Here is a 26196-nt window from a genome sequence, read left to right on the forward strand (position 1 = left end):
TTGTAGCAGATCGTGTTTCCTCCTAGCCCATGTCCACATGTTTATGTGGTTTTTTACAATTGTAATAATCTGTGACTTGTAATCATTGTAGGTTAATACAGACTCCATACTTAATCTCTGTATTTCTTTAGTTGGATATGTTATTTCTCATATAATAGGATAACATGTAAGAGGGAAATATCAGTACTTAACGGATTGTCTTCAGAAGTCAGTGAGTTCATAGATGTGTTCAGTATAACGCCTAGCCCAGAGAATTGCTTAACATGTTTGCTTTTGTTACTGTGGTGGAGATGTTTTTTCTATTCCATTGTGTGAAATCACTTTCCATTTTGATATTTTTCACAATTTATCAATACAATATTTGACGTGTCATGGTTTAATAGATAGCAATTTTTTGTGATGTATTAATACCCCCCTTTAGATTTAATAAATGTGGTAGTGTATCTTTACAGCTTTGTTGAGGTGTTTCTTTTTTATTTATTTATTATTTATTTTATTTATTTTTGACTGTTCTTGAGTTTTCACTGCTGCACAGACTCTGGTTGTGGTGAGAGGGAGCTAGTCTCTAGCTGCAGGGCCCCGGCTTGCTTTGCATTGCAGTGCTTGTCTGGTTGTAGTCTCTAGCTGCAGGGCCCTGGCTCACATTGCAGCGCTTGTCGTGTTGCAGAGCACTGGCCTCAGGGCTTGTGGGCTCAGTACTTGCAGCTCCCGTGCTCGAGAGCACAGGCTCAGTAGTCATGGCCCTTGCGCTTAGTTGCTCCTCAGCGTGGGATCTTCCCAGATCAGGAGTCAAACTTGTGTCTCCTGCTTTGGCAGGCAGATTCTTTACCACTGAACCACCAGGGAAGCTCTGTGGGTTTTTTTTTGACTTATCCACATGGCTTGGGGAATGTCAGTTCCCTGACCAGGGATTGAACCTGGGCCCTGGCAGTGAACGAAACGTGCCAAGTCCTAACCACTAGACTGCCAGGGGATTCCCTGTGTCTAGTGAGTGTGTTTTAATTTCCTGTTTTGCTCCTTTGTTTGACTTTGAGTTATTTACAGTTCTTGGCTCTTATAAATAATACTAGAATGTGGGAAGCTAAGTTGCACCATTTTATAGTCTTCAGTGTAATAATGAGTTTGGAAATTTTATGCCAAGGTAGGAATTATTTTTAAGTGCTTTGCTAATCTAATAAGCATAAAATGGTACTTTATTTTCCTATTTGTGTGCATTTGTGAGTTTTTTTTAGAATTTCATTTTCCTAGTCTTTATTTTCAGTTTTTTGTTGTTTATTGCAGTTTTGTATTATTCTGTAATCAACCATTCTCCTTGTGATTTGTATTTGCTTCTTTAAAGCTAATTTTCTGTGACATAATTTACATTTATGTAAATAGGTAACTTTGAACATACCTCACAGTTATTTTGATTAATGCATTAGTGTTTGCGAAGTATTCTTTTGAGGGTGAGACAGCCAAATTACTTTTATTCAAAACAAACATGCTTCGTAAAAAAGAATATGGAGTATTTATACGTATCAATTGCTTTTCATTGTTAATATTTAGTTCTTAAAATAAGGAATTCTTTTTTTTTAAGCAGACCACCTTGGGCCTCTTTGTTTGGCTGCATTGGGTCTTAGCTGCGGCTCGCAAGATCTTTCACTGCAGCGCTCAGACTCTAGTTGCGGCTTATGGGCTCTCAAGTTGTGGCCCCAGGCTTAGTTGCCCCACAACGTGTGGGATTCCAGTTCCCCCATCAGGGATCGAACCCCTGTTCCCTACATTGCCTGGTGGATTCTTAACCATCGGACCACCAGGGAAGTCTCTAAAATAGGGAATTCTTACCTCAATTTATAGTTGAGAAAATTGAATTAAGAAATTTCCCCACAATCACACGATTGTTAATGTTAGAGCTGGGTTTTGCATATGTGATTCTAGAGCCCCAGCTCTTGCATGTAGTTGTCTATAGTTGTTACCTGTTTTGCTTTACTAAAGCCGCAGCCGTTCTATTAGTTAAGGGTATTTCTAGTGGATACATGGCTTCTCTACTGTATGTTTTTCGTGTAAAGGTTTTATTCATGGAATGAATTTTTTACTCTTTTATTGTGTTTATCAAGATTTAAGAGTTTGATTTTTCTGAGAACCATAGTCTTTATTATTTGCCATTTTGGAGGGTAGGGACATAATTGGTATTTTCAGAATTGAGTAAAAGGAGAGGAGGCAAGTATGTATTAATAAATAAATTTTCTTCTGTCAAAATGCTTAACACAAAATTAAATGTTGTTCCCATGGCAGGAAGGCTAGGCTGTCACAAACTCTTCACGGTTCTTTTCTGCCATCAGTCAGAAATTAAGCTATACTTAAAATTCCCAAATCACATTCAGTCCCTTCTGCTCCAAAGGCTAAGTGGTGAGAGGCTACTGCCTTGGTGAATGCAGGAAGAGGATGTATTGTCTGTAGAGAATTTTAAAATAATAATAAAATTGACTAAAAGCCAGATGCTTATATACAGTTCTAAACAGCATCAGTGGTAAAATAATGTCCACTAACACCAACATTTCAAGGCCCAGCCCTGTTCCCAAGATGCAAATGAACCTTGACATGGAAAAGGGCATTGTGTCTGGGCATTCTCCTTTTTTCCAGATTGGATTTCAGTTGATATGTGAAAGGAATCCAAAGATACGTGCAAGCTGTGGAGTATAATTAAATGATGTTTCATTGGTTCATACATTCAAGTTATGTTAGCCATGTTAGTTGCAAAGTATGGAAACTCACTCAAAGTGAAAAATCAGTTTATTAGATTCAAGGGTGCAGGGGAATTTCATGGTACATAATTACAGGAAGTACAGTTAGGACTGTCAGAAGTTGAGTCTTCTCAGCAACTCTTTCTAAGGCTCTTCAATTCTTCTATCCAGAGTTCTGCTTTGGTTGGTTATATTTTGGTGTTGGTGATACTTACAGGCTGTTTCATGCCTCTACCTAAACCGCATGAGTCAAGGTCAGTTGTAAGAACTCTAAGTAGACAGAATTTATGACAATGTCCTGATAAATGGCTCAGTGTGTGCCAATTATTTTTTTATGAAAATCAAATCCCCAGTATCTGCAGGTCATAAAGCTTCCTTGCTGTACCTTCTGGTACTTGCCATCCAGGAGAGGGGCCTGCAGTTGAGAAGACAAAAGTAACTTTCTGAAAAAGGAGTGAATTCTATGGAGGATCATTAGTGTACTTGAGAAGGATCAGCCCTGTTGTTTGATTGAATGTGATGAGAAAAATGTATTTGTGCATCCTGCTTCCTCTCCTTCCACCTCTTGAATACTCTTGTCTCTCACCCCTCGCCCCATGATCCATTTCTGCTTTGTATGTGTGTGTGTGTGTGTGTGAGGGAGAGAGAGAGAGAGATTAGGTGATGTATGCAAATGATCACTTTAGGTGGTAATATGTTAAATAATTGTTTTAGACATTAAGAATATACACTTAAGGGACAGATGGAATAATGCATTCTAATGTAAGGCAGAATGCTGGTTTTGACTTGAAAAAAAGTTTCCACTTATAGAATCATTCAGACTTGAAGGTCTCTTTCACAAGTTAGATGGCAATAAAAATTTACTCTGAAAAATTGCTCTTGATAACACAAATGGCCAAGATAATGGTGCATAGTTTTAACTATAATATTTGCAAGTGGGTTGGGGTAAAGCAGTATATCTATATTAATAGTATTTTATGGAGATGTTTTTATTGTATAGGTAGCTAAATTTTATATATAAACATTTCAGGTTCATCTGCTTAAAAGGTTTATAGTTCAAGTTGAGCCAAAAACTTTAAAATATTGTTTATTTAATCTAAATTTGTAATTTTAATGCACTAACCTTTAAAATTTACAAATGAATCCTATGATTATTTAGCAGGTGACATCTAAAGGAACTGGTTTAAATCCTAATGCCAAAGTATGGCAAGAAATACCTCCGGGAAATACTGATGCTACGCCAGTAGCTCATGGAACTGAAAGCTCTTGGCATGAAACAGCAGCTACATCAGGGTCTCTTCCTGAGGGTAAGTCCTAAACATTTCATCAGAATGCATCACAGTTTGGTTAAACATTTGACCAACCAGTTTGTAGAACTTTGGGGTACGTCCTTTGATTATTTGATAAGATATATTTATAAATGTTTAACGTGTAGTTTGTATACCATTCTCATTTATATCCAGGATGAATAGATTGTCACTAATTTCAGAGAGCAGCTGTATCTTTGGGTTCAGTTTTTAACCCATGTATAATATGGTATTTTTAAATTAGTTTTGATCTACCGTCATTGACAGTGCTGTTTACTCACTATTTGATCTTGGGCAGATGATTTAACCTTTCCATGCCTGTTGCCTTCATCTGTAAAACATTGGCAATAATAGTTTGGCATTGGATTTTCTGAGAATTAAGTAAATAATGTATGTGAAGCTGTCATATATATAGTACTGTGTAAGTCTGGGCTTTTTTTTTTTTTAAGTTTATTTATTTGGCTGCATGTGGGCTCTAGAGTGTGCAGGTTTCAGTAATTAAGGCAAGTGGGATGTGGGATCCCGTGTGGGATCTTTCTGGACCAGGGATTGAACCCATGTCCCCTGCATTGGCAGGCAGATTCTTAACCACTGGACCACCAGGGAAGTCCTTAAGCTATTTTTAATCCTTTTTTTTTTTTACTTTATTTGGCTGCACTGGGTCTTAGTTGCCACATATGGGATCTTTAGTTTCAGCATGTGGGATCTAGTTCGCTGACCAGGGATTAAACCTGGGTCCCCTGCATTGGGAGTGCGGAGTATTAACCACTGGACCACCAGGGAAGCTCCAGTTGTTAATCATTTTAGCTTATTTGTAATGGTCAAGCTTACGTCCTGTCGAAGACAGTCTTACTTAAAACTATATGGACATTTTCCCAGTTGATAGAATTCTTTGAGATCTTGTTATAGAAGACAGGTGCCCAGAGTACCTAAAGATAGGATTTTAAAGAATTACTATTTACTTTCAGTATGTTTTTTTTAATACAGGTAATAGAGAACTTGCAGATGATATGTGTAAGGAATATGAAGTAATGTATTCATCTTGTGAAACCACAAGAAATATTACAGGCATTGAAGAATCAACTGATGGAATGATTTTGGGGCCAGAAGATCTGAATTATCAAATATATGATGTTTCTGGTAAACTTTATGATTTTATTGGTAAAATAAGAATGCAGTGTGCTAGTCTTTTCCTTCTTCCAGTCTGTCATTATTCTAGTAAATAGTAGCATTGATCAGCCTATTTTATTATTTCAAAAGAAGTTTATATTAATGGGATATTAAGCAGTTTTTACAAGTAAAATGATCAAATATGAATACTGTAATTTTAAAAATGTTTATTTTAAAGATCTTATTAAAAGAAAGTGTGAAGTTAACGATGAAAGGAGAAAGCAGTCAACATAGTTAAAAGAGAGCTAAATTAGTCTTTCAGAGAGTCCAGGTTTCTTGGTCTGTTAGTGGGACTTGACAGAACTTGTCATCGCAAGCTCTGTCAATTTTCCCATCACTTGTGTCAAGGAGAAATGCATTTTAAATGGGATTAATTTTGAGATTATATATGTGTGTTGTTTGTATATGTGTATGGGATTAATTTTGAGAAAAGGGTTGTGTTAAATCATAGTTCTGTTGTAGTTCAATTTGTGAGATAGTCGTTTTTTTCCCCCCTCCACATTCATTTGTTGGCATAGGTTAGCAGTTGCTTGGATTTAAAATGGATGAAATTTAAAGGAAACTAAAAATAGACCATAGACCCTCATTACCTACCTTTGTTTCTCTAATTTCCAAACAGTCTCTTTGGAAAATAAGTGAAATAGGGAGTAGGCATTTCCATCACTGCTTAGTTGCTGACATTTAGTTCAGTTGCTCAGTCATGTCCAACTCTTTGCTACCCCATGGACTGCAGCACACCAGGCTTCTCTGTCCATCACTAACTCCTGGAGCCTGCTCAAACTCATGTCCTTTGAGTCAGTATGCCATCCAACCATCTCATCCTCTGTTGTCCCCTTCTCCACCTGCCTTCAATCTTTCCCAGCATCAGGGTCTTTTCAAATGAGTCAGTTCTTCATATCAGGTGGACAAAATATTGGAGCTTCAGCATCAGTCCTTCCAATGAATATTCAGGACTGATTTCCTTTACTTTTGCTAACATTAGTCAGCAGATTTGGAAAATTCAGCATTGGCCACAGGACTGGAAAAGGTCCGTTTTCATTCCAATTCCAAAGAAAGGAAATGCCAAAGAATGCTCAAACTATCCCGCAATTGCACTCATCTCACACTCTAGCAAAGTAATGCTCAAAATTCTCCAAGCCAGGCTTCAGCAGTACATGAACCATGAAATTCCAGATGTTCAAGCTGGATTTAGAAAAGGCAGAGGAACCAGAGATCAAATTGCCAACATCCGCTGGATCATCAAAAAAGCAAGAGAGTTCCAGAAAAACATCTACTTCTGCTTTATTGACTATGCCAAAGCACTGTGTGGATCATAACAAACTGTGGAAAATTCTTGAAGAGATGGGAATACCAGACCATCTGACCTGCCTCCTGAGAAACCTGTATGCAGGTCAAGAAGCAACAGTTAGAACTGGACATGGAACAACAGACTGGTTCCAAATCGGGAAAGGAGTACGTCAAGGCTGTATATTGTTACTCTGCTTACTTAACTTATATGTTAATAAGCAGAGTACATCATGAGAAATGCTGGACTGGAGGAAGCACAAGCTGGAATCAAGATTGCCAGGAGAACTATCAATAACCTCAGATATGCAGATGACACCACCCTTATGGCAGAAAGTGAAGATCTAAAGAGCCTTTTGATGAAGGTGAAAGAGGAGAGTGAAAAAGTTGGCTTAAAACTCAACATTCAGAAAACTAAGATCATGGCATCTGGTCCCATCACTTCATGGCAAATAGATGGGGAAACAGTGGAAACAGTGACAGACTTTATTTTTCTGGGCTCCAAAATCACTGCAGATGGTGACTGCAGCCATGAAATTAAAAGACGTTTGCTCCTTGGAAGGAAAGTTATGACCAACCTAGACAGCATATTCAAAAGCAGAGACGTTACTTTGCCAACAAAGGTCCGTCTAGTCAAGGCTATGGTTTTTCCAGTAGTCATGTATGGATGTGAGAGTTGGAACTGTAAACAAAGCTGAGCACTGAAGACTTGATGCTTTTGAACTGTGGTGTTGGAGAAGACTCTTGAGAGTCCCTTGGACAGCAAGGAGATCCAACAAGTTCATCCTAAAGGAAATCAGTCCTGAATATTCATTGGAAGGACTGATGCTTTAGCTGAAACTCCAATACTTTGGTCACCTGATGCGAAGAACTGACTCATCTGAAAAGACCCTGATGCTGGGAAAGATTGAAGGCAGGAGGAGAAGGGGACTACAGAGGATTCGATGGTTGGATGGCATCACTGACTCAGTGGACATGAGTTTGAGGAGGCTCCGGGAGTTGGTGATGGACAGGGAGGCCTGGTATGCTGCAGTCCATGGAGTCACAAAGAGTTGGACACGACTGAGCGACTGAGCGGAACTGAACATTAGTCAAGGTCTATAACTTGACTCAAACTTTGTCCTCAGTTTGTTATAAATACCTGAATTAGATTTCTCAGGTCAGCCAGCTTGAAAGTTGATTCCTCAAGTGAAATGGGATGGTATTTCCATATAATAATGAAAGATTGATTAGGTTTTACTCCCTCATGTTGTAAAATACTTAACTACTGGCTACATTTTGAACATAGAGTTGGTTTAAATGAAGTGGCAACCAGTTGAATTTTTAAAGGTTTGCTATAATGATATTGAAAGCTTAAGCATTTTGGTGGATGAATTTTGTGTTAGAAGATTTGCATATACTACGTAGAAATAGAATGCTTTTTATTTTTAATGAAATTAATATCTAACAACATTTTGAGTCTTGCATATAAGACAAAGTAGTGGTAAAATCATGCACAAAGTGTATATTTACATATATCCTATTATCTGTGTATTTAAAGGAAATTAGCCTACTTAATCATTAGTGCTTTTAAAGAAGAGGACATAGCATATGATTTTAGCAAGTGGTGTTTTATGTAAGAATCTAATAAGAACTGATGGTTTTCCAGGCTTTAGTCCTGAAAAGTCATGTTCTGGGTTTAAATAATAGAAAGCATAGAGGGCTGTTAGAGAGTTGGTCCAATCCTTTGGACATTTGAATGCTTTAAATATTCCTAGGAAGATACAGTGCTCTAAAATTAAACAATGAAAAGAATATAAAAAGATAGAAGTAGGTTTTTTTTTTCCTTAAAGAATAGTTGATTTACAGTGTTAACTAATTTCTGCTGTACAGCAAAATACATACATAAATATATGTTCTTTTTATATTCTTTTCCATTATGTTTTATCAGAGAATATTGAATATAATTCCTTGTACTGTACAGTAAGACCGTGTTTATCCATTCTTTATATAATAGATTGCATCTACTAACCCCAAACTCCCAATCCATCTCCCTTCCCCACACACATACACCTTGGGTACCACAGGTCTATTGAGAGAGAGAAATTTAAGGAGTGGGACTCACATCAGATTTACTACCAGTAATACAAATGTGGAGCCATATATATATATATATCCCATTTTGTGTAGTTCCTGTCTTCAAATTTAGATTACTATTACTTTAGTACTTTGAGTTTTCATTAAAGGAATAAGTAGTTATCACATTTTTTAAGTTTTGACGACTGTGTTTTACAAAGTGGTATTCAGGTGCTTTTAGTATTACTGCTGATTTGTTAATTTGTTAGTTGCTTGATTAAAATATATAATTTTAAAACTGAAATGAAATCTGTCTAAACAAACAAGAATAGATAAGTTGAAAGTATTTATTAGACCATGTGTAAAAGAGTAAAAAAAAAAGTTTTCTGGTGATTTTAATTTGTGCATACTTCATGGCTTATTCTTAAAACAATATGTAGAATTTACTACCTGTGGTAATTAGGTGTTAACTTTTTCTCTCTTGTTTTCTACCATCAGGGGAAAGCAACTCAGCAATTTCTACAGAAGAACTAAAAGAGTGTTTAAAGAAACAATTAGAATTCTGTTTCTCACGGTACACTATCATTTTTTAATTGACATTCTCTTCTTTTGAATTGTTTGATTATGTAAAATACCAATGAAATATTAGACTGGTACAAACATAACTGGTTTCAGACCATGAATTTTAAATCATTATAGCAAGACTCAAACACATGTTTATTAATCAAAATAGGACCCATTACAGTCAACACATTTTTGCCAACAAGAATTAAGTTTATTTAGTCCTGTATTGTAAAAATTTGTGCTTCAGGATTTGACAGACTCTTGGAAAGCATCTTCTGCTTCCTGCTGGTTGTAGAAGCATTTTCGCTGCAAAAAGTTGTCTAGATGTTTGAAGAAGTGGTAGTGAGTTGGCGAGAATCAGGTGAACATGGTGGATGAGGCAAAACTTTGTAGCCCATTTCATTCAACTTTTTAAGGGTTGGTTGTGCAATGTGCAGTCAGGTGATGTGGAAAAGAATTGGGCCCTTTCTGTGGACTAGTGCTGGCTGCAGGAGTTTGCAGTTTTGGTTCATCTCATAGATTTACTGAGCATATTTCTCAGATGTAATGGTTTCACTGGGGTTCAGAAAGCTGTAGTGGATCAGACTGGCAGCAGACAACGAAACAGTGATCATGACTTTTTTAGTGCAAGTTTGGTGCTGCTTTTTGGTCCAGCCACTGAGCTGGTGATCGCCAGTTGTCATATAAAATCCACTTTTCATCACATGTTGCAATCTGATCGAGAAATGATTCATTGTTGCCTATAGTAAGAGAAGATGACCCTTCGAAATGACGATTATTTTGATTTTTGGTCAGCTCACGAGGCACCCACTTACTGAGGTTTTTCACCTTTCCAATTTGCTTCAAGTGCTGAACGGCTGTAGAATGGTCAATGTTGAGTTCTTTGGCAACTTTCTTGTGTAGTTGTAAGAGGATCAGCTTCCATGATTGCTGTCAGTTGGTCACTGTCAACTTCAGGTGGCCGGCCATTGCCCTCCTTGTCTTCAGGGCTCTCTTCCTCATTGCAAAACTTTGTGAACCACCACTGTACTGTACGTTCATTGGCAGTTCCTAGGCCAAATGTGTTGTTGATGTTGCGAGTTGTCTCCACTGCTTTACAACCCATTTTGAACCCAAGAAAATCTCTCGAGTTTGCATTTTGTCTAACATCGTTTCCATAGTCTAAAATAAATCTAAAATACACGGCAAATAAAAAGTCATTGGCAAGAAAATATAAAGCAAGAAATGTGCATTAAAATGATGTATAACATAACCACATTTAAGAATGTGTTCCAATATCAAATGGCGGAGTTCAACAGTGTAAAACCACAGTTACTTTTGCACCAACCTAATAGAATGGAAAATGGGTTTTTTAATTTCCTTTGGTAATGTATTTTGGTATCATTCTGCAGTATATTTCTTAACTAGATTTAAAGATGTAGTCTCCAATTGAATATGTAAAGGATCTATTCTCAGTAGAAAAAATAATGAAATTTCAGTTGGATATTTTTCCTATAATCATATTCATTTTTAGGGTTCTTAAGTTATCTCTTAATTATAGTTGTAGTAGTTTGCTCTTACAACGTTTGATCATGGAGTTCTTTTTTTAATAAGATGACTTAATAAGATTGTTTGATAAGATGGGTATAGAATTTTTTTCTTTTTATTTATAAGGGTATAGAATTTATATTACCAATTATTTCTTAGAAAAGGCAAACATTTTAAGATGTCTTGTTTACAGATAAGAATTCAGAATTATGTAGGTATATTTATAGCTTAGATGTATAAAATTTCAATTCGTAGAACTTCTCCTTCCAGAAGAGATACAAGTTGGATATGCTTGCAATGTAATGTCTTCTGTTTTTCAGAGGAGGACTAGTAAACCAGTTTTTTAAGCTAGCGACTTGGATTTTGTTAGACATGTTTATTTCTTTATATAGAATACACATTGACTTGGGTTTAATTGATTCATCTTGAATATCTGCCTTTTCTTCTCCTTTTTATTCTTTGCCTTGGTAGTCTAGTATAGGCCCTAGTTCTATAAAAGACCTGTGGCTTTTCTCTAGTCATTTGCGCCTGTGATGCAATTCATTTTGTGTAACATACTTACCGTAGTTATTTTAAAATCTTTGCCTACTAACTGGATCATTTGTTTGCCTATATTTCTTGAGTTTTTTTCCTCTTAATTCTCTATTCATAACTTACTTTTTGCATGTATTACGCATTTTGATTATAATTTGGACACTACATATGCTGGCCACACCATATAAAAAGAAACTAGAAGCTGCAAGTGCCATAATTTTTCTCTCTAGACAAGGTTTGAGCTTTCTTCTGGTTGGCAGTAGCAGATTGATTTCTTTAAACTAGTCAGGAATTGAGCTGAGTCAGGGCTGAGCAGCCATTTTAAATCAACTCGATCTACCTCTGATTTATCTCTGTTCTTTTGTCATGACCCTCTTAGGCTTTTGATTTGGAAATGCAGTTTTCTCTTAGCTCAGTCCTGAAACACCAAGGGAGATTTAGTTCCGTTGTTCAGAGATTTGAGATGAGCTCTTTAGCCTCTTATTTTGTACAGCTTCAAAATTTGGCAGATGTCTTATCAAGAAGACCTATCTTAGGTTTGATGCAAGGTTCCTTCTTCCACTGGGACTGCCACAGGACCACAGAGATTCTACTCTGCTTTTTCAGCCTGGCTCCCAGCCTCCCATTTCCTCCTTAGAACTCAATAAATGTCATATGGAGGAAAATTAGCTGGGTGTTGGAGGCTCCTAACCCTAACCCTGTGCAAATGCCTGAGATAGAGCCCTGCTAGTTTCCTTCTGGTCCAGGATCAGCACATACCCTCAGAAAAGAAACATCATCTTCCTGGAATTTCATTTTGTCCCTGTAGCTTCCACAGCTCTCCTTATCACCAAAAACATGACTTTTTGGTAATCTACCCAAGCTTTTTTAGTTGTTGCAACATGAGCTGTAGCTTATCATGATCTGCCACATGCTACTCAGAACTACAAAACAGTTCAAACTGGCTGGGCATTTAAGATTTGTAGCTCAGCAAACTTGCCACTGAGACATACTAGATTTAGTCATGAACATATTAGGTATTAGGTCCTATCTCTTCATGGCAAATAGATGGGGGGAAAGTGAAAACTGTCAGATTTCATTTTCTTGGGCTCCAAAATCAATGCGGATGGTGACTACATTCACGAAATTAGAAGACGCTTGCTCCTTGGAAGAAAAGCTGTGACAAATCCAGATAGTGTATTAAAAAGCAGAGACATCATTTTGCTGACAGTGGTCTGAAAAAGCTATGGTTTTTCCAGTAGTCGTGTATGTATGTGAGATTTGGACCATGAAGGCTGAGCAGCGAAGAATTGATGCTTTTGAACTGGTGCTGAAGAAGACTCTTGAGAATCCCTTGGACAGCAAGGAGATCAAACCAGTCTTTCCTAAAGGAAATCAACACTGAACATTCATTGGAAGGACTGGTGCTGAAGCTCCAATACTTTGGCCACCTGATTGGAAGAGCCGATTCATTGGAAAAGACGCTGATGCTGGGAAAGATTGAGGGCAAGAGGAGAAGGGGACGACAGAGGATGAGATGGTTGGATGGCATCACTGACTCAGAGGACATGAGTTTGAGGAAATTCTGGGAGATAGTGAAGGACAGGGAAGACTGGAGTGCTACAGTTCGTGGAGTCACAGAGTCAGACACAACTGAGCGACTGAACAATATTAGGTATTAGTCGTAATCCTAGATGTTATATATCTATTATTTGACATAACTTCTGACAAGGTACGATTTCTTTAAGGGTGTGCCATTCTGTTTTATAAGAATAGACCTGCTGAAAGTCTCAGTCGATGTAGAATACAGTCTTTTAGTTGTACTCATGTTTATAGTAGTCTTGTTTTCAGATTCTTAAGGAATAAGACAGTATGTTCTAATGTCCTTTCTTTTGTGCTGAAGTGAATTTGTCATTGTTATCCTCTGTATTCTTCCCCCCCCAGACAAATAACCGCTATTTGTTGACAGTTATAACCTTAAAGTAATTAATACTCTATTTTAGTATAATTTTTAATATATTAATTTTATTAAATAATAAAATGATTTATTTAATATTTATTAATAAAATTTTAATGTTTATTTGATTATTTTGGTTTGCGTGTGTCTTTGTTGCTGCACATGGACTTTCCCTAGTTGCGGCAGGTGGGGGCTCCTCTTTGTTGCAGTGCGTGGCTTTCCCATTGTGGTGCCTTCTTGTTGCGAAGCACAGGCTCTGGAGCACAGGCTTCAGTAGTGACAGCACTCGGGCTCAGTAGTTGTGGTTGCGTGGGCTTAGTTGCTCCACAGCATGTGGGATCTTTGCAGACCAGGGATCGAACCCATGTCCCCTGCATTAGCAAGCAGATTCTTATCCACTGTACCACCAGGGAAGTCCAATTTTAGTATAATTTGAATGTAAAGGCCTTGACCCTCCCTACTCTTTGCCAGGCACTAAGTCTTCCCAGGTGTCATTAGTGGTGAAAGAACCCGAATGCCAATGTGGGAGACATAATAGAAGCAGGTTCGATCCCTGGGTTGGGAAGATCCCCTGGAGGAAGGCTTGCCAACCCACTCTAGTATTCTTGCCTGGAGAATCCCCTTGGACAGAGGAGCCTGGTGGGCTGCAGTCCAAACAGTTGCAACGAGTGGGCTTCCTTGCTAGCTTAGCTGGTAAAGAATCTGCCTGCAATGCAGGAGACTCCAGTTCGATTCCTGGGTCAGGAAGATCCCCTGGAGAAGGGATAGGCTACTCACTGCAGTATTCTTGGGCTTCCCTGGTGGCCCTGATGGTAAAGAATTCACCTGCAATGTGGGATGGATAAAAGTAGAGCTGAGTAAGCAAGGGAGGAGTTGAAACAGGAGTGCTTGGGTGGTTTTAGTTTTAAATAGGGTCGTTATTGAGACGATTTTTAAGCAAAGATTTCTAGCTATCTATAACCATACTGTTCCAAAGGTTTGATGTAAATTATAAGGCAATTTGATTCTCCTTCAGTTTGTTGTTAAACAGGATTTTATGTGTAAGATAGTGTGTGTTTTCCTTTTTAAAAAATGAGACAGAATCTTTTGTCTTAATTTAAAATGATTTAAATTTGTTATTTTAGCTTTATTATTTAAATTTAAAAGTCAAATGTGCCTATTGAAAATGAAAAACATTAAAAAATTTAAAATCCCTCATGATCCAACTCATGGCTTACACTATATTCTCCATATACATGTTCTGACATCAGTGATAAAGTATGATGATGGAACAAAACTGTATGTAATGTTTTGTGATACACTTTAAGCCTTTTTGTATATCAGTATAATTTGATAAGCTCCCTTGTTCAAAACTGTTGGACCCAGTGTATTTAGGGATTCAGAAACTTGCCAGAAGTTGTTAAAATGTATTTGTTGCATATTATGTATTTTCATAGTTTACCTTGTTATTTCTAATGGCATAATTTTGTTTTCCTACATTTAGTGATAAAAGTAAATAAGGCGTCTCTTTTCTTTAGGTGCTTTTTAAAGTTTGTTTGCTTTATAGGACTGTACTTCTCTTATTCCTTTCAGAGAAAATTTGTCAAAGGATCTTTACCTGATATCTCAAATGGACAGTGATCAGTTCATCCCAATTTGGACAGTTGCTAACATGGAAGAAATTAAAAAACTGACCACAGACCCTGACCTAATTCTTGAAGTTTTGAGATGTATGTAAATCATACCCTTTACTTTACTTTTAAAATAAAAAATTAAATATTCCTTTGATTTCTGATCGTATAGGAAATTGTTTTTAACTCCATGTTTTTTGTTATTCTGTGCTAATAATTTTTCTGTTTTTATTGACTGATACATATCTATATCAGTTCTGTACCTTGGTTGTTCATCCTGATACCCATTTACTCATTTAATTATAGGCAATTAAACCTCAGTTTTTTTGGCTGTTAAAATGCTTTATGTATTGTTATCCCACCCTCTAAAGCAATGTGTTTCTTGAACAACAGTAAGAAGTAAACTTCATGGCATAACCTGATATACACACTACATACACAGAACTGAAATGTTAATTATGTAGATTAGTACTGAATGCTTGAAATGAGTTCATTTCTTTTATTCTGAATTTGTTTTTACAACCTGTTAGAGAGTTGCGAACTCCAGTTTAACAAACGCTGCTCTAAAGTTTGGTAAAGAGTTTATATTTTTAGATTGAGGTGTAAGAATTTTTGGTGGTAATTGTGTCTTACATCAGCATTTCTTGGCAACCTCTCTCGTATGGGTTTTGTTAACTACTTGAGTAAAGACAGATCTTCACTTTTATATGAAATTTGTTTGAGATGTTTAAAAGTTAAATACAAAAAGTCCAATATAGTTTTACATAGGAGTAGGGATTTCCATTCTCAGAGGAATAAAGATATTTATTAAATCTCTGATCACTTGGAAAGATACTTTCTTAAAGTGACCCAGTCTTGTCAACATTTAAAGAATTGGCCAAGAGACAGAATTTCGTACCACCAAGGGCTGAAACCTAGGATTTATAAACAAGCCTTCTTCCTTAACAACTGCTTTTATTCTCTCTACTTGCCTGTGCAGGGAGATGTGGAATATTAGGAGGTATTAGAAATAAAAGTTTTGCCTTGTGGTACTACCTTTATTCAGTATTACTCAAAAGCAGCATCTAAAAGGTGGCTTCTGGGTCTCTGTAGTAGTAAGTAAGAGTAAATATGTTAAAATCACAGAAAGTTTGTAATGATTTCTATATAATTCTTGGTTTCAAGTGCTTCTCAGACTTGAAGAAGAATTTCTTCACATGTCAAAGCTTGTTAAACTTACCAGAGTAGTGTTTGGCTAGTGTAGGTATGTTGATTTTACTTGAATTCAGTAATTGTATATAGGGAAATACCTTATGAGAAATAATTACCGAGTACTCTGTGAAGGCTTCTTTTCAATTCCAACTCTGTGCCAAGTGACAGAGCAAGTATTCTGAATATTTATTCAGTGATTAACATTGGATGGTGTTCTTTGCATATCAATCTCAAGGTATTTTATCGTAACTGTAATCTTTGAATCTACCACTTAATTTTTTAAAAATATTAGCCTCTGCTGATTTATTTAGTTGGAAATTGAAATGAATAGTTTTTTAATGGAATTATAATATCACTATTTTTCACTTTTGAATGAAATTTTTTTTTAATTTCAGCTTCTCCCATGGTGCAAGTTGATGAGAAGGGTGAGAAAGTGAGACCAAGTCATAAGCGTTGTATTGTGATTCTTAGAGAGATTCCTGAAACAACACCAATAGAGGTAAATCATTAGTGTTGTTTAAGCTAAATATTCTTTACTGTTTAAATTGGAGGAGGTAAACAAGCAAGGTTTGTCACTGTTGTCATGTCAATTACTTTGAATAGGGTAAACATTGATGAGCTTTGTAAATTCTGAAATACTGAAAGAGTGGCACACAGGGAGGAAAATGATCCAATTCTGTGTTCTTAGAAGGCTAAATTTGACTATTGTAGTGATACTGATTCTCTATTAATTTAATTGAATGCCAATTTAAATAGGCTCTTTTGGAGCTTGATGATTAAACTGAAAGGATTAACTTAGGACTTAAAAATTTGAGTAAGGATTAATGATTTAGGACTGGTTAGCATTCCAGTGTTCTTACCTGGAGAATACCAGGGACGGGGGAGCCTAGTGGGCTGCCGTTTATGGGGTCGAACAGGGTTGGACACGACTGAAGTGACTTAGCAGCAGCAGCAGCAGCAAAATAATAAAACAAAGCTTGCAATTATAAAGATAGTATGGTACAGGTAGAAGGGTAAAATAATATTTTAATGAGACAATAAATCCAGAAATGGGGAGTTACCTGGTGGCCTTGTGGTTAGTATTCAGGGCTTTCATTGCCGTGACCTGGGTTCAATCTCTGGTTAGGGAACTGAGGTCCCGCAAACCATGTAGCTCAATGAAATGAAATGAATTTAAATAAAAATTGAAATAAAATTTTAAAAGCATTCAATAGGTGTTCTGTTTTTGAAAAATCCAGAAATAGATCCTTTGATGTAACAACATAGTATAATAACATTTATTTAATAATCAGATTTTACCAACTCTTACGTACTATAGTTATTTAAAGCCTAAGGTTTTTTGTTTTGATTTACAAATAAACTGAGCCTTGGAATGGTTAGATAACACATGGACTGTTTTAAGTTACAGAGTCTGGATTCAAACTTAATCTTCTGTTTCCAAAACCCATGTTGTTTAAGCCATGGAGCTTCACATTGAGTTGTCATGTTAAGGATAGAGATGAGGAGGGTTAATCAGTAACTGATATGGTAATTGATTAACCATTTTAAAAAGAATTTTTAGACCCTTGTCACCTATTTGACACATAAGTAGTTAATCTTTTTGCCTGGAGTCATTCAGTATTAAATTTCCAAAAGGATGATTTCCTAAACTTAGAAGCAGTGAGAGAAATTAGAAAAGAAACTGTCACTAGATAGATCTTGGATTTTAAATTATTAATTATATGTCAGAAGTAACAAATTGAATGGAAAATTGCAGAAAGGAAGAATATTTGTAATATTAAGAAAAAATTTCAAGTGTATGAACCAGAAACTGCCCAGATTTGAATTCCAGCATTTTTATTTTCTAGCTCTGTGACCTGGGATAAGTTACTTAATCTCTTTTTGTGATTGCCATAGTTTTCTCATCTATTAAATGGAATAATGCATGGGTGCTGTGTCACTCCCCACTGCAGTACTCTTGCCTGGAAAAATCCATGCACGGAGGAGCCTGGTAGGCCGCAGTCCATGGTGTCGCTAAGAGTCAGACACGACTGAGCGACTTCACTTTCACTTTTCACTTTCATACATTGAAGAAGGAAATGGCAACCCACTCCAGTGTTCTTGCCTGGAGAATCCCAGGAACGGGGGAGCCTGGTGGGCTGCCGTCTGTGGGGTGGCACAGAGTCGGACACGACTGAAGCGACTTAGCAGCAGCAGCAGCAGCCGCTGTGTCAGTTCGGTCCTGTCCAACTCTTTGCCACTCTATGGATGGTAGCCTGCCAGGCTCCTCTGTCCATGGGATTCTACAGGAAAAATAATGGAGTGGGTAGCCATTCTCTTCTCTAGGGGATCTTCTGTTTCCTGCATTGGCAGGCACATTCTTTACCACTAGTGCCACCTGAGAAGCCCAAATGGGATAATTTGTTGTTGTTGTTTAGTTGCTCAGTCGTGGCTGACTCTTTGCTACCCCATGGACAGCAAGCAGCATGCCAGGCTTCCCTGTCCTTCACCATCTCCCAGAGCTTGCTCAGATTCATGTCCTTTGAGTTTGTGATGCCATCCAACCATCTTGTCCTCTGTCGTCCCCCTTTCCTCCTGCTATCAGTCATTCCCAGCATCAGAGTCTTTTCCAATGAGTCAGCTCTTTGCATCAGCTGGCCAGAGTATTGAATCTTCAGCTTCATCATCAGTCCTGCCAATGAATATTCAGGACTGATTTCCCTTAGGATTGACTGGTTTGATCTTGCATTCCAAGGGACTCTCAAGAGTCTTCTCCAACACCACAGTTCAAAAGCATCAATTCTTCAGTACTCAGCTTTCTTTATGGTCCAATTCTCATATCCGTACATGACTACTGGAAAACAATAGCTTTGACTGTATGGACCTTTGTTGGCAAAGTAATGTCTCTGGTTTTTAATACGTTGTCTAGGTTTGTCACTGGAGAAGGCAATGGCACCCCACTCCAGTACTCTTGCCTGGAAAATCCCATGGACAGAGGAGCCTGGTAGGCTGCAGTCCATGGGGTCACTAAGAGTTGGATACGACTGAGCGTCTTCACTTTCACTTTTCACTTTCCTGCATTGGAGAAGGAAATGCAACCCACTCCAGTGTTCTTGCCTCTAGAATCCCAGGGACGGGGGAGCCTGGTGGGCTGCCGTCTATGGGGTCGCACAGAGTCGGACACGACTGAAGCGACTAAGCAGCAGCAGCAGGTTTGTCACAGTTTTTCTTCCAAGGAGCAAACACCTTTTAATTTCATGGCTGCAGTCACCATCCACAGTAATTTTGGAGCCCACGAAAATAAAGTCTGTCACTGTTTTCCATTGTTCCCCATCTGTTTGCCATGAAGTGATGGAACTGGATGCTTTGATCTTCATCTTTTGAATGTTGAATTTTAAGCCAGCTTTTGCACTCTCATCTTTCACCTTCATCAGGAGGCTCTTTAGTTCCTCTTCACTTTCTTCCATAAGGGTGATGCCATCTGCATATCTGAAATTATTGATATTTCTCCTGGCAATCTTGATTCCAGCTTGTGCTTCATCAAGGCAGAGGTTTTGCATAATGTACTCTGCATGTAAGTTAAATAATCAGGGTGACATTATATAGCCTTGATGTACTCCTTTTCCAATTTGGAACCAATCCGTTGTTCCATATCCAGTTCTAACTGTTGCTTCTTGTTCTGCAGACAGATTTCTCAGAAGGCAGGTAAGGTAGTCTGGAATTCCCACCTCTTATAAAAATTTTGCAGTTTGTTGTGATCCACGCAGTCAGAGGCTTTAGTGTAGTCATTAAAGCAGAAGTAGATGTTTTTCTTGAATTCTCTTGCTTTTCCTGTGATCCAGCTAATGTTGGCAATTTGATCTCTGGTTTCTCTGCCTTTTTGAAATCCAACTTGTACATCCGGAAGTTTCTCAGTTCACATACTGTTAAAGCCTAGCTTGAAGGATTTTGAGCATTACCTTTCTAGCATGTAAAATTAGGGTGCAGTTATGCAGTGGTTTGAACATTCTTTGGCATTGCCATTCTTTGGGATTGGAATGAAAAGTGACCTTTTGCAATCATGTGGTCATTGCTGAGTTTTCAAATTTGCTGGGATGTTGAGTGCAGCACTTTGGCAGCATCTTTTAGGATTTGAAATAGTTCAGCTGGAATTCCATCACCTCCACTAGCTTTGTTCATAGTGATGCTTCCTAAGGCTCAAACTTCACACTCCAGGATGTCTGGCTGTAGGTGAGTGATCACATTATCAGGGTTATCCGGGTCATTAAGATCTGTTTTGTATAGTTCTGTATATTCTTGCCACCTCTTAGTATCTTCTGCTTTTATTAAGTCCATACCATTTCTGTCCTTTATTGTGCCCATCTTTGCAGGAAATGTTACCTTGGTATCTCTGATTTTCTTAAAGAGATCTCTAGTCTTCCCCATTCTATTGTTTTCCTCTACTTCTTTTCATTGTTCACTTAGGAAGGCTTTCTTATCTCTCTTTGCTATTCTTTGAAACTCTGCATTCAGAGTTCCAAGTGGGATAGTAGTAACTAATGAAATTGTGAGAATTGAGGAGTTATATAAAGAGCTTTGAGCAATACTTGGTACATTAGCCATTGTTATTTCTGTAGTTACTATAACTCATATTCTGCATACATAGAGTGCTTATACAGATGAAAAACAGCTGATAAAAGAAAGAAAGCAACACACTATTCATTAAAAAAAAAAAAGTAAAGGAAGTACAGATGACTAAAATAGCCAGAGAGGGTTGATCTTGGCAGTAGTCTCTAAAATTCAAATTAAATTGAGGCGATTTGGATGGTGACCTGAAAGACTGCTATCAGGTAGAATAAATTTTGATTCGTTTATATCCAGACTTCTTATACTTGGGAAAGTAAATCTATGAATATTATTCTTTCTAAAGAATAATAAAAGGATAAAAATAATAGATTATATTAAGATTTAACTAAATTAATTATACTATTTAAAGGAACTGGAAATATCTGAAGAGTATTGATAGAGTTTTGAAGGTAGAAATCAATGGGTGGCAGTCTAATAAAATCTGTCACCGTTTCCACCTTTTCTCCATCTGTTTGCCATGAAGTGATGGGACTGGATACCGTTGTCTTAGTTTTTTGAATGTTGAATTTTAAGCCAGCTTTTTTAGTCTCCTCTTTCACCTTCATCAACAGGATCTTTAGTTCCTCTTTACTTTCTTCCAGTAGAGTGGTATCATCTGCATATCTGAGGTTGTTTATAATTCTCCTGGCAATCGTCCATTCAAAGGCTTTAGCATAGTCACTGAAGCAAAAGTAGATGTTTTTCTGGAATTCCCTTGCTTTCTCTATGATCCAGTGTATGTTGTCAGTTTGGTGGGGTTCCTCTTCCTTTTCTAAATCCAGCTTGTACATCTAGAAGTTCTCAGTTCATATACGCTGAAGCCTAGCTTAAAGGATTTTGAGTATAACCTTACTAGCATGTGAAATGAGCACAATTGTATGGTAGTTTGTACATACTTTGACACTGACCTTCTTTGAGATTGGAATGAAAACTGACCTTTTCCAGTCCTGTGGCCAGTGCTGAGTTTTCCAACTTTGTTGACTTATTGAGTGCAGCACTTCAGCAGCAGCATCTTTTAGGATTTGAAATAGCTCAGCTTGAATTCCAGCACCTTCACTAGCTTTATTTGTAGTAATGCTTCCTAAGGCCAACTTGACTTCATATCCCAGGATATCAGACTCTAGGTGAGTGACCAGACCATTGTGGTTATTATTTTCATTAAGACCTTTGTTGTATAGTTCTGTGTATTCTTGTCACCTCTTTTTAATCTCTCTTACTTCTGTTAGATCCTTACCATTTCTGTCCTTTATCGTGCCCATCCTTTCATGAAATGTTCTTTTATATCTCCAGTTTCCTTGAAGAGATCTCTAGTCTTTCCCATTCTATTGTTTTCCTCTACTTCTTTGCACTGTTAACTTAAGAAGGCCTTCTTATCTCTGCTTTCTATTCTCTGAAACTCTGTGTTCAGTTCGGTGGGTTTCCCTTTCTCTCTTGATTTTTGCTTCTATTCTTGGGCTCCAAAATCACTGTAGATGGTGACTGCAGCCATGAAATTAAAAGACGCTTACTCCTTGGAAGAAAAGTTATGACCAACCTAGACAGCATATTAAAAAGCAGAGACGTTACTTTGCCAACAAAGGCCTGTCTAGTCAAAGCTATGGTTTTTCCAGTAGTCATGTATGGATGTGAGAGTTGGAACTAGAAACAAAGCTGAGCACCAAAGAATTGATGGTTTTGAACTGTAGTGTTGGAGAAGACTCTTGAGAGTCCCTTGGACAGCAAGGAAATCCAACCAGTCCATCCTAAAGGAAATCAGTCCTGAATATTCATTGGAAGGACTGACGCTGAAGCTGAAACTCTAATACTTGGCCACCTGATGGGAAGAACTGACTCTTTTGAAAAGACCGTGATGCTGGGAAGGATTGAGGGTGGGAGGAGAAGGGGACAACAGAGGATGAGATGGTTGGATGGCGTCACTGACTAAATGGACGAGTTTGAGTAAACTCCAGGAGTTGGTAATGGACAGGGAGGCCTGGCACGCTGTAGTCCATGGTGTTGCAAAGAGTCAGATACGACTGAGCAACTGAACTGAACTGAACTTCCCTCAGCTATGTGTAAAGCCTCCTCAGACAGCCATTTTGCTTTCTTGCATTTCTTTTTCTTGGGGATGGTTTTGGTTACTGCCTCCTGTACAGTGTTACAAACCTCTTGTCCATAGGTCTTCAGGCATTCTTGTCTCCCAGATCTAATCCCATGAATCCATTTGTCACTTCCACTGTATAATCATTAAGTATCTGCTTTATGTCCTACCTGAATGGCCTAGTGATTTTCTGTACTTTTTAAAATTTGAGCCTGATTTTTGCAATAGGGAGTTGATGATCTGAGTCACAGTCAGGTCCAGGTCTTGTTTTTGCTGACTGTATACATTTGCTCCATCTTTGGCTGCAAAGAATATAATCAGTCTGATTTCAATACTGACCATTTGGTAATGTTCATGTGTAGTCGTCTCTTAGGTTGTTGGAAAAAGGTGTTTGCTATGACCAGCAAGTTCTCCTGACAAAACTCTTTGTTTGCCTTGCCCTGCTTCATTTTGGGCTGCAAGGCCAAACTTGCCTGGAGAAATGCATGAAAATAGTTAGCTCCTAGAAAATGCTAATCTAGGACCTTCTCCTTCCCCCACCCCTCCCTCCCCCCTCCCATTTTTTGAGATAATGATAGGACTTCAGAGATTTTTCTTTAAGGAAGATTTAGCTTACCATTAGGACAGAAATTGGAGAAGGCAATGGCAACCCACTCCAGTACTCTTGCCTGGAAAATCCCATGGATGGAGGAGCCTGGTAGGCTGCAGTCCATGGGGTCTCGAAGAGTCAGACACGGCTGAGCGACTTCACTTTCACTTTTCACTCCTGCATTGGAGAAGGAAATGGCAACCCTCTCCAGTGTTCTTGCCTTGAGAATCCCAGGGACCGGGGAGCCTGGTGGGCTGCCGTCTCTGGGGTCGCACAGAGTCGGACATGACTGAAGTGACTTAGCAGCAGTAAGACGGAAATAATTTTTCAGTTTTGCTGATTATAAAATAAGTTTCCTTCCCTAAATCACGCACACAGTTTACACTATGACTATGCATATTCTTCTTTTAGACCATAATTCCATTCAACAGAAAAATGGGCAGAAGATATAAACAGTTACTAAGTAAAGAAATAGAAAGGACCCAAGGACATGAAGAGGAAAAACTGCCTATTATTGATATATTTTTAGGGTTAACTGAAGTTTTTCATTTTTAGGAAGTAAAAGCTTTGTTTAAAAATGAAAACTGCCCCAAGGTGATAAGCTGTGAGTTTGCGCACAATAGCAACTGGTATATTACTTTCCAGTCAGACACAGATGCACAACAGGTGAGAAGAAAGCTTTTCTTTTGATTTGAACTGCTGGTGGAAAAAGAGATAGTGTGTATTTTAATTGAGAAAAATGTGTGCTTACAGTAGTGTTTATCAAGACTTTGGAGAACTTTGTTCACCTTTTTGGTTTTGCTTTCTAATTGGTTTTCTTTTTGATGATCTTCCTAAAGCTTTGTTTCAACATAAGAACCGTTACTTATCAATAAAAAATTAGCACACAGTTTTCAAATTAACATGTACTCAATAGTTAGTATTTCTGTTACATAGTAAGCGGCAATATATATAACTTCTGATTCTTGGAATTTTGACATAATGATATTACTCTTAATTGTTAGCATGTTTTATATAAAGATAAGTAAAACTACTTTGAAACAAAAATTTATATAATAACATTTTTCAGTCACTCAGATTTGTCTTAATTCTTCATCTTAGAAGGCTCTCTGAACCTATTTTAAAATTGATATGTAGTGATATTTTGGGTCTTTTCTGAATTTTGTGCATTTTATCTGTAGTGATCCATAGTAGTTATTACATAATAAATGTTAACTGTAGCCGAGGTCTCACATTTCTGCTTTTTCATTTCCTATCATCTGCATAATGGGGTCACCTTCAGAATATTTTATAGTTTAGAGATAGTTGGTAATATTAAACCTCTCAATAGAATAATGATTGCTTTAATGAAATATTTGAATGCTAATGAAAGTTCCTTTCTGCTTTGTAACAGGCTTTTAAATACTTAAGAGAAGAAGTTAAGACATTTCAGGGCAAGCCAATCATGGTAAGAAACATTTTTAAGTAGTCCAGTTTCAGACAAGAAAGTTTTTGTTGTCTGTTAACAAAGATGAATGACATTTTATAAATCACATAATGAGTTTAAAGAAATTTCTGACTCAAATGAAATGCCATTTCAGAAAATTAGTTGATAGGACATCAAAATACTTTCTAAACAGCAATAACTTCTGAAAGTATAACTTCAGACAGCATGAAGTTTTAGTTAGAAGCTGATTGACAACGTGTAGGATAATTGTAGATCTCAAAAGTCAGGAGCAGGAATGAGTTTTTAGCAACGAAGGTGGGAAACATTCCGCATTTCCAACCTCATTTCAGTTAACTTTATCTATGCTAATCCTCAGCTATTTGAGAACCTGGAAATTGTCATTGATGATACTTGGCTCACTGTTTTCATGTCTAATCTGTTCACTTCAAAATCCACTTCAAAACTTCTTTCAGTCATTATTGCCATTGTTTAGGCTTGAGAGATAAAGTAGCCTTTTAACTATTGTCCCTTCAGCTTTCCCCTCCTTAAAGCCCATCCTCCACATTATTACCAAACCTACCGTCCAAGATAGAATCCTAATAAACATGCATGTACTTTGACAAGCTCCACATTCCCTGGGTAATATGTAATTATTGTTTGTAAATGTGGTGTGTTGTTCTTAACTCTTATTGAGTTCTTAACTGTTTATCAGTGTCTATTCTAAGCATGGTGTGTGTATAGACTCATTTAATTTTTACAAGAACCTAGTAAGATGGTTAGGAGAAGGCAATGGCACCCCACTCCAGTACTCTAGCCTGGAAAATCCCATGGATGGAGGAGCCTGGTAGGCGGCAGTCCATGAGGTCACTAAAAGTCGGACACGACTGAGCGACTTCACTTTCACTTTTCACTTTCATGCGTTGGAGAAGGAAATGGCAACCCACTCCAGTATTCTTGCCTGGAGAATCCCAGGGGCAGAGGAACCTAGTGGGCTGCCGTCTCTGGGGTGGCACAGAGTCGGACACAACTGAAGCGACTTAGCAGCAGTAAGGTGGTTACTCTCCTTTTTACTGGTAAAGAAAGTGAGGCATGAGAGTCACATACTCAGTTCCGCATAACTAATAAGTGAAAGAACCAGAGTGAGAGAAGCTTACATTTATTAAGAGGTTGTATCTCAGATACTGTTCTAAGAACATGACATATTCAGATCTCACTACTACTGTATTATTACTTTCCATGGTGGTATTACTTTTCATATTATGAATGAAGGTATCTGCCAGTTATCATTCTAATTCCTCTACCTGTAATACTCTTCTTATTTCCTTTCCCTGCTTGAGGCTTTTAGGATATTCCCGAGGTCTTATAACAACTTCAAAGTTTTATATGTCAGATTTAGGTCTTTGATACATCTGGAATTAACTTGATATATAGTACAAGACGGGGATCTGATTTCATTTTCCCCTCATTTATAGAAAGGCAGTTGTGTTAGCACTTATTAAGTGGTCTGTCCTTCCACATGTTGTGTGTAATGTTGCATCTGTCCTATATATCTCTAGTTGCTCTAATTACCATAGATTTCTAATATCCTTTTCTCCTTGTACAAAGTCTTCCTCCTT

At 37.6% G+C, this 26196-nt stretch overlaps 1 protein-coding gene across 6 annotated transcripts in view; it reads left to right on the plus strand.

The window, feature by feature from the left end:
- Positions 1-26196, plus strand: part of LARP4 (La ribonucleoprotein 4) — a 71763-nt gene that overhangs the window by 18159 nt on the left and 27408 nt on the right. For 4 of the 6 annotated variants that reach the window (XM_006052622.4, XM_006052619.4, XM_025284148.3 and 1 more), the window contains 7 exons: positions 3883-4030; positions 5018-5170; positions 9038-9113; positions 14673-14809; positions 16297-16400; positions 23710-23820; positions 24548-24601. In XM_006052622.4, coding sequence (XP_006052684.2) covers positions 3883-4030; positions 5018-5170; positions 9038-9113; positions 14673-14809; positions 16297-16400; positions 23710-23820; positions 24548-24601 — 783 coding nt within the window. The remainder of the gene's footprint in view (positions 1-3882; positions 4031-5017; positions 5171-9037; positions 9114-14672; positions 14810-16296; positions 16401-23709; positions 23821-24547; positions 24602-26196) is intronic. The other 2 variants (XM_006052620.4, XM_025284149.3) reach the window with 2 other exon arrangements.

The sequence above is a fragment of the Bubalus bubalis genome, chromosome 4 (genome assembly GCF_019923935.1).
Source record: "Bubalus bubalis isolate 160015118507 breed Murrah chromosome 4, NDDB_SH_1, whole genome shotgun sequence".
Taxonomy (NCBI): domain Eukaryota; kingdom Metazoa; phylum Chordata; class Mammalia; order Artiodactyla; family Bovidae; genus Bubalus; species Bubalus bubalis.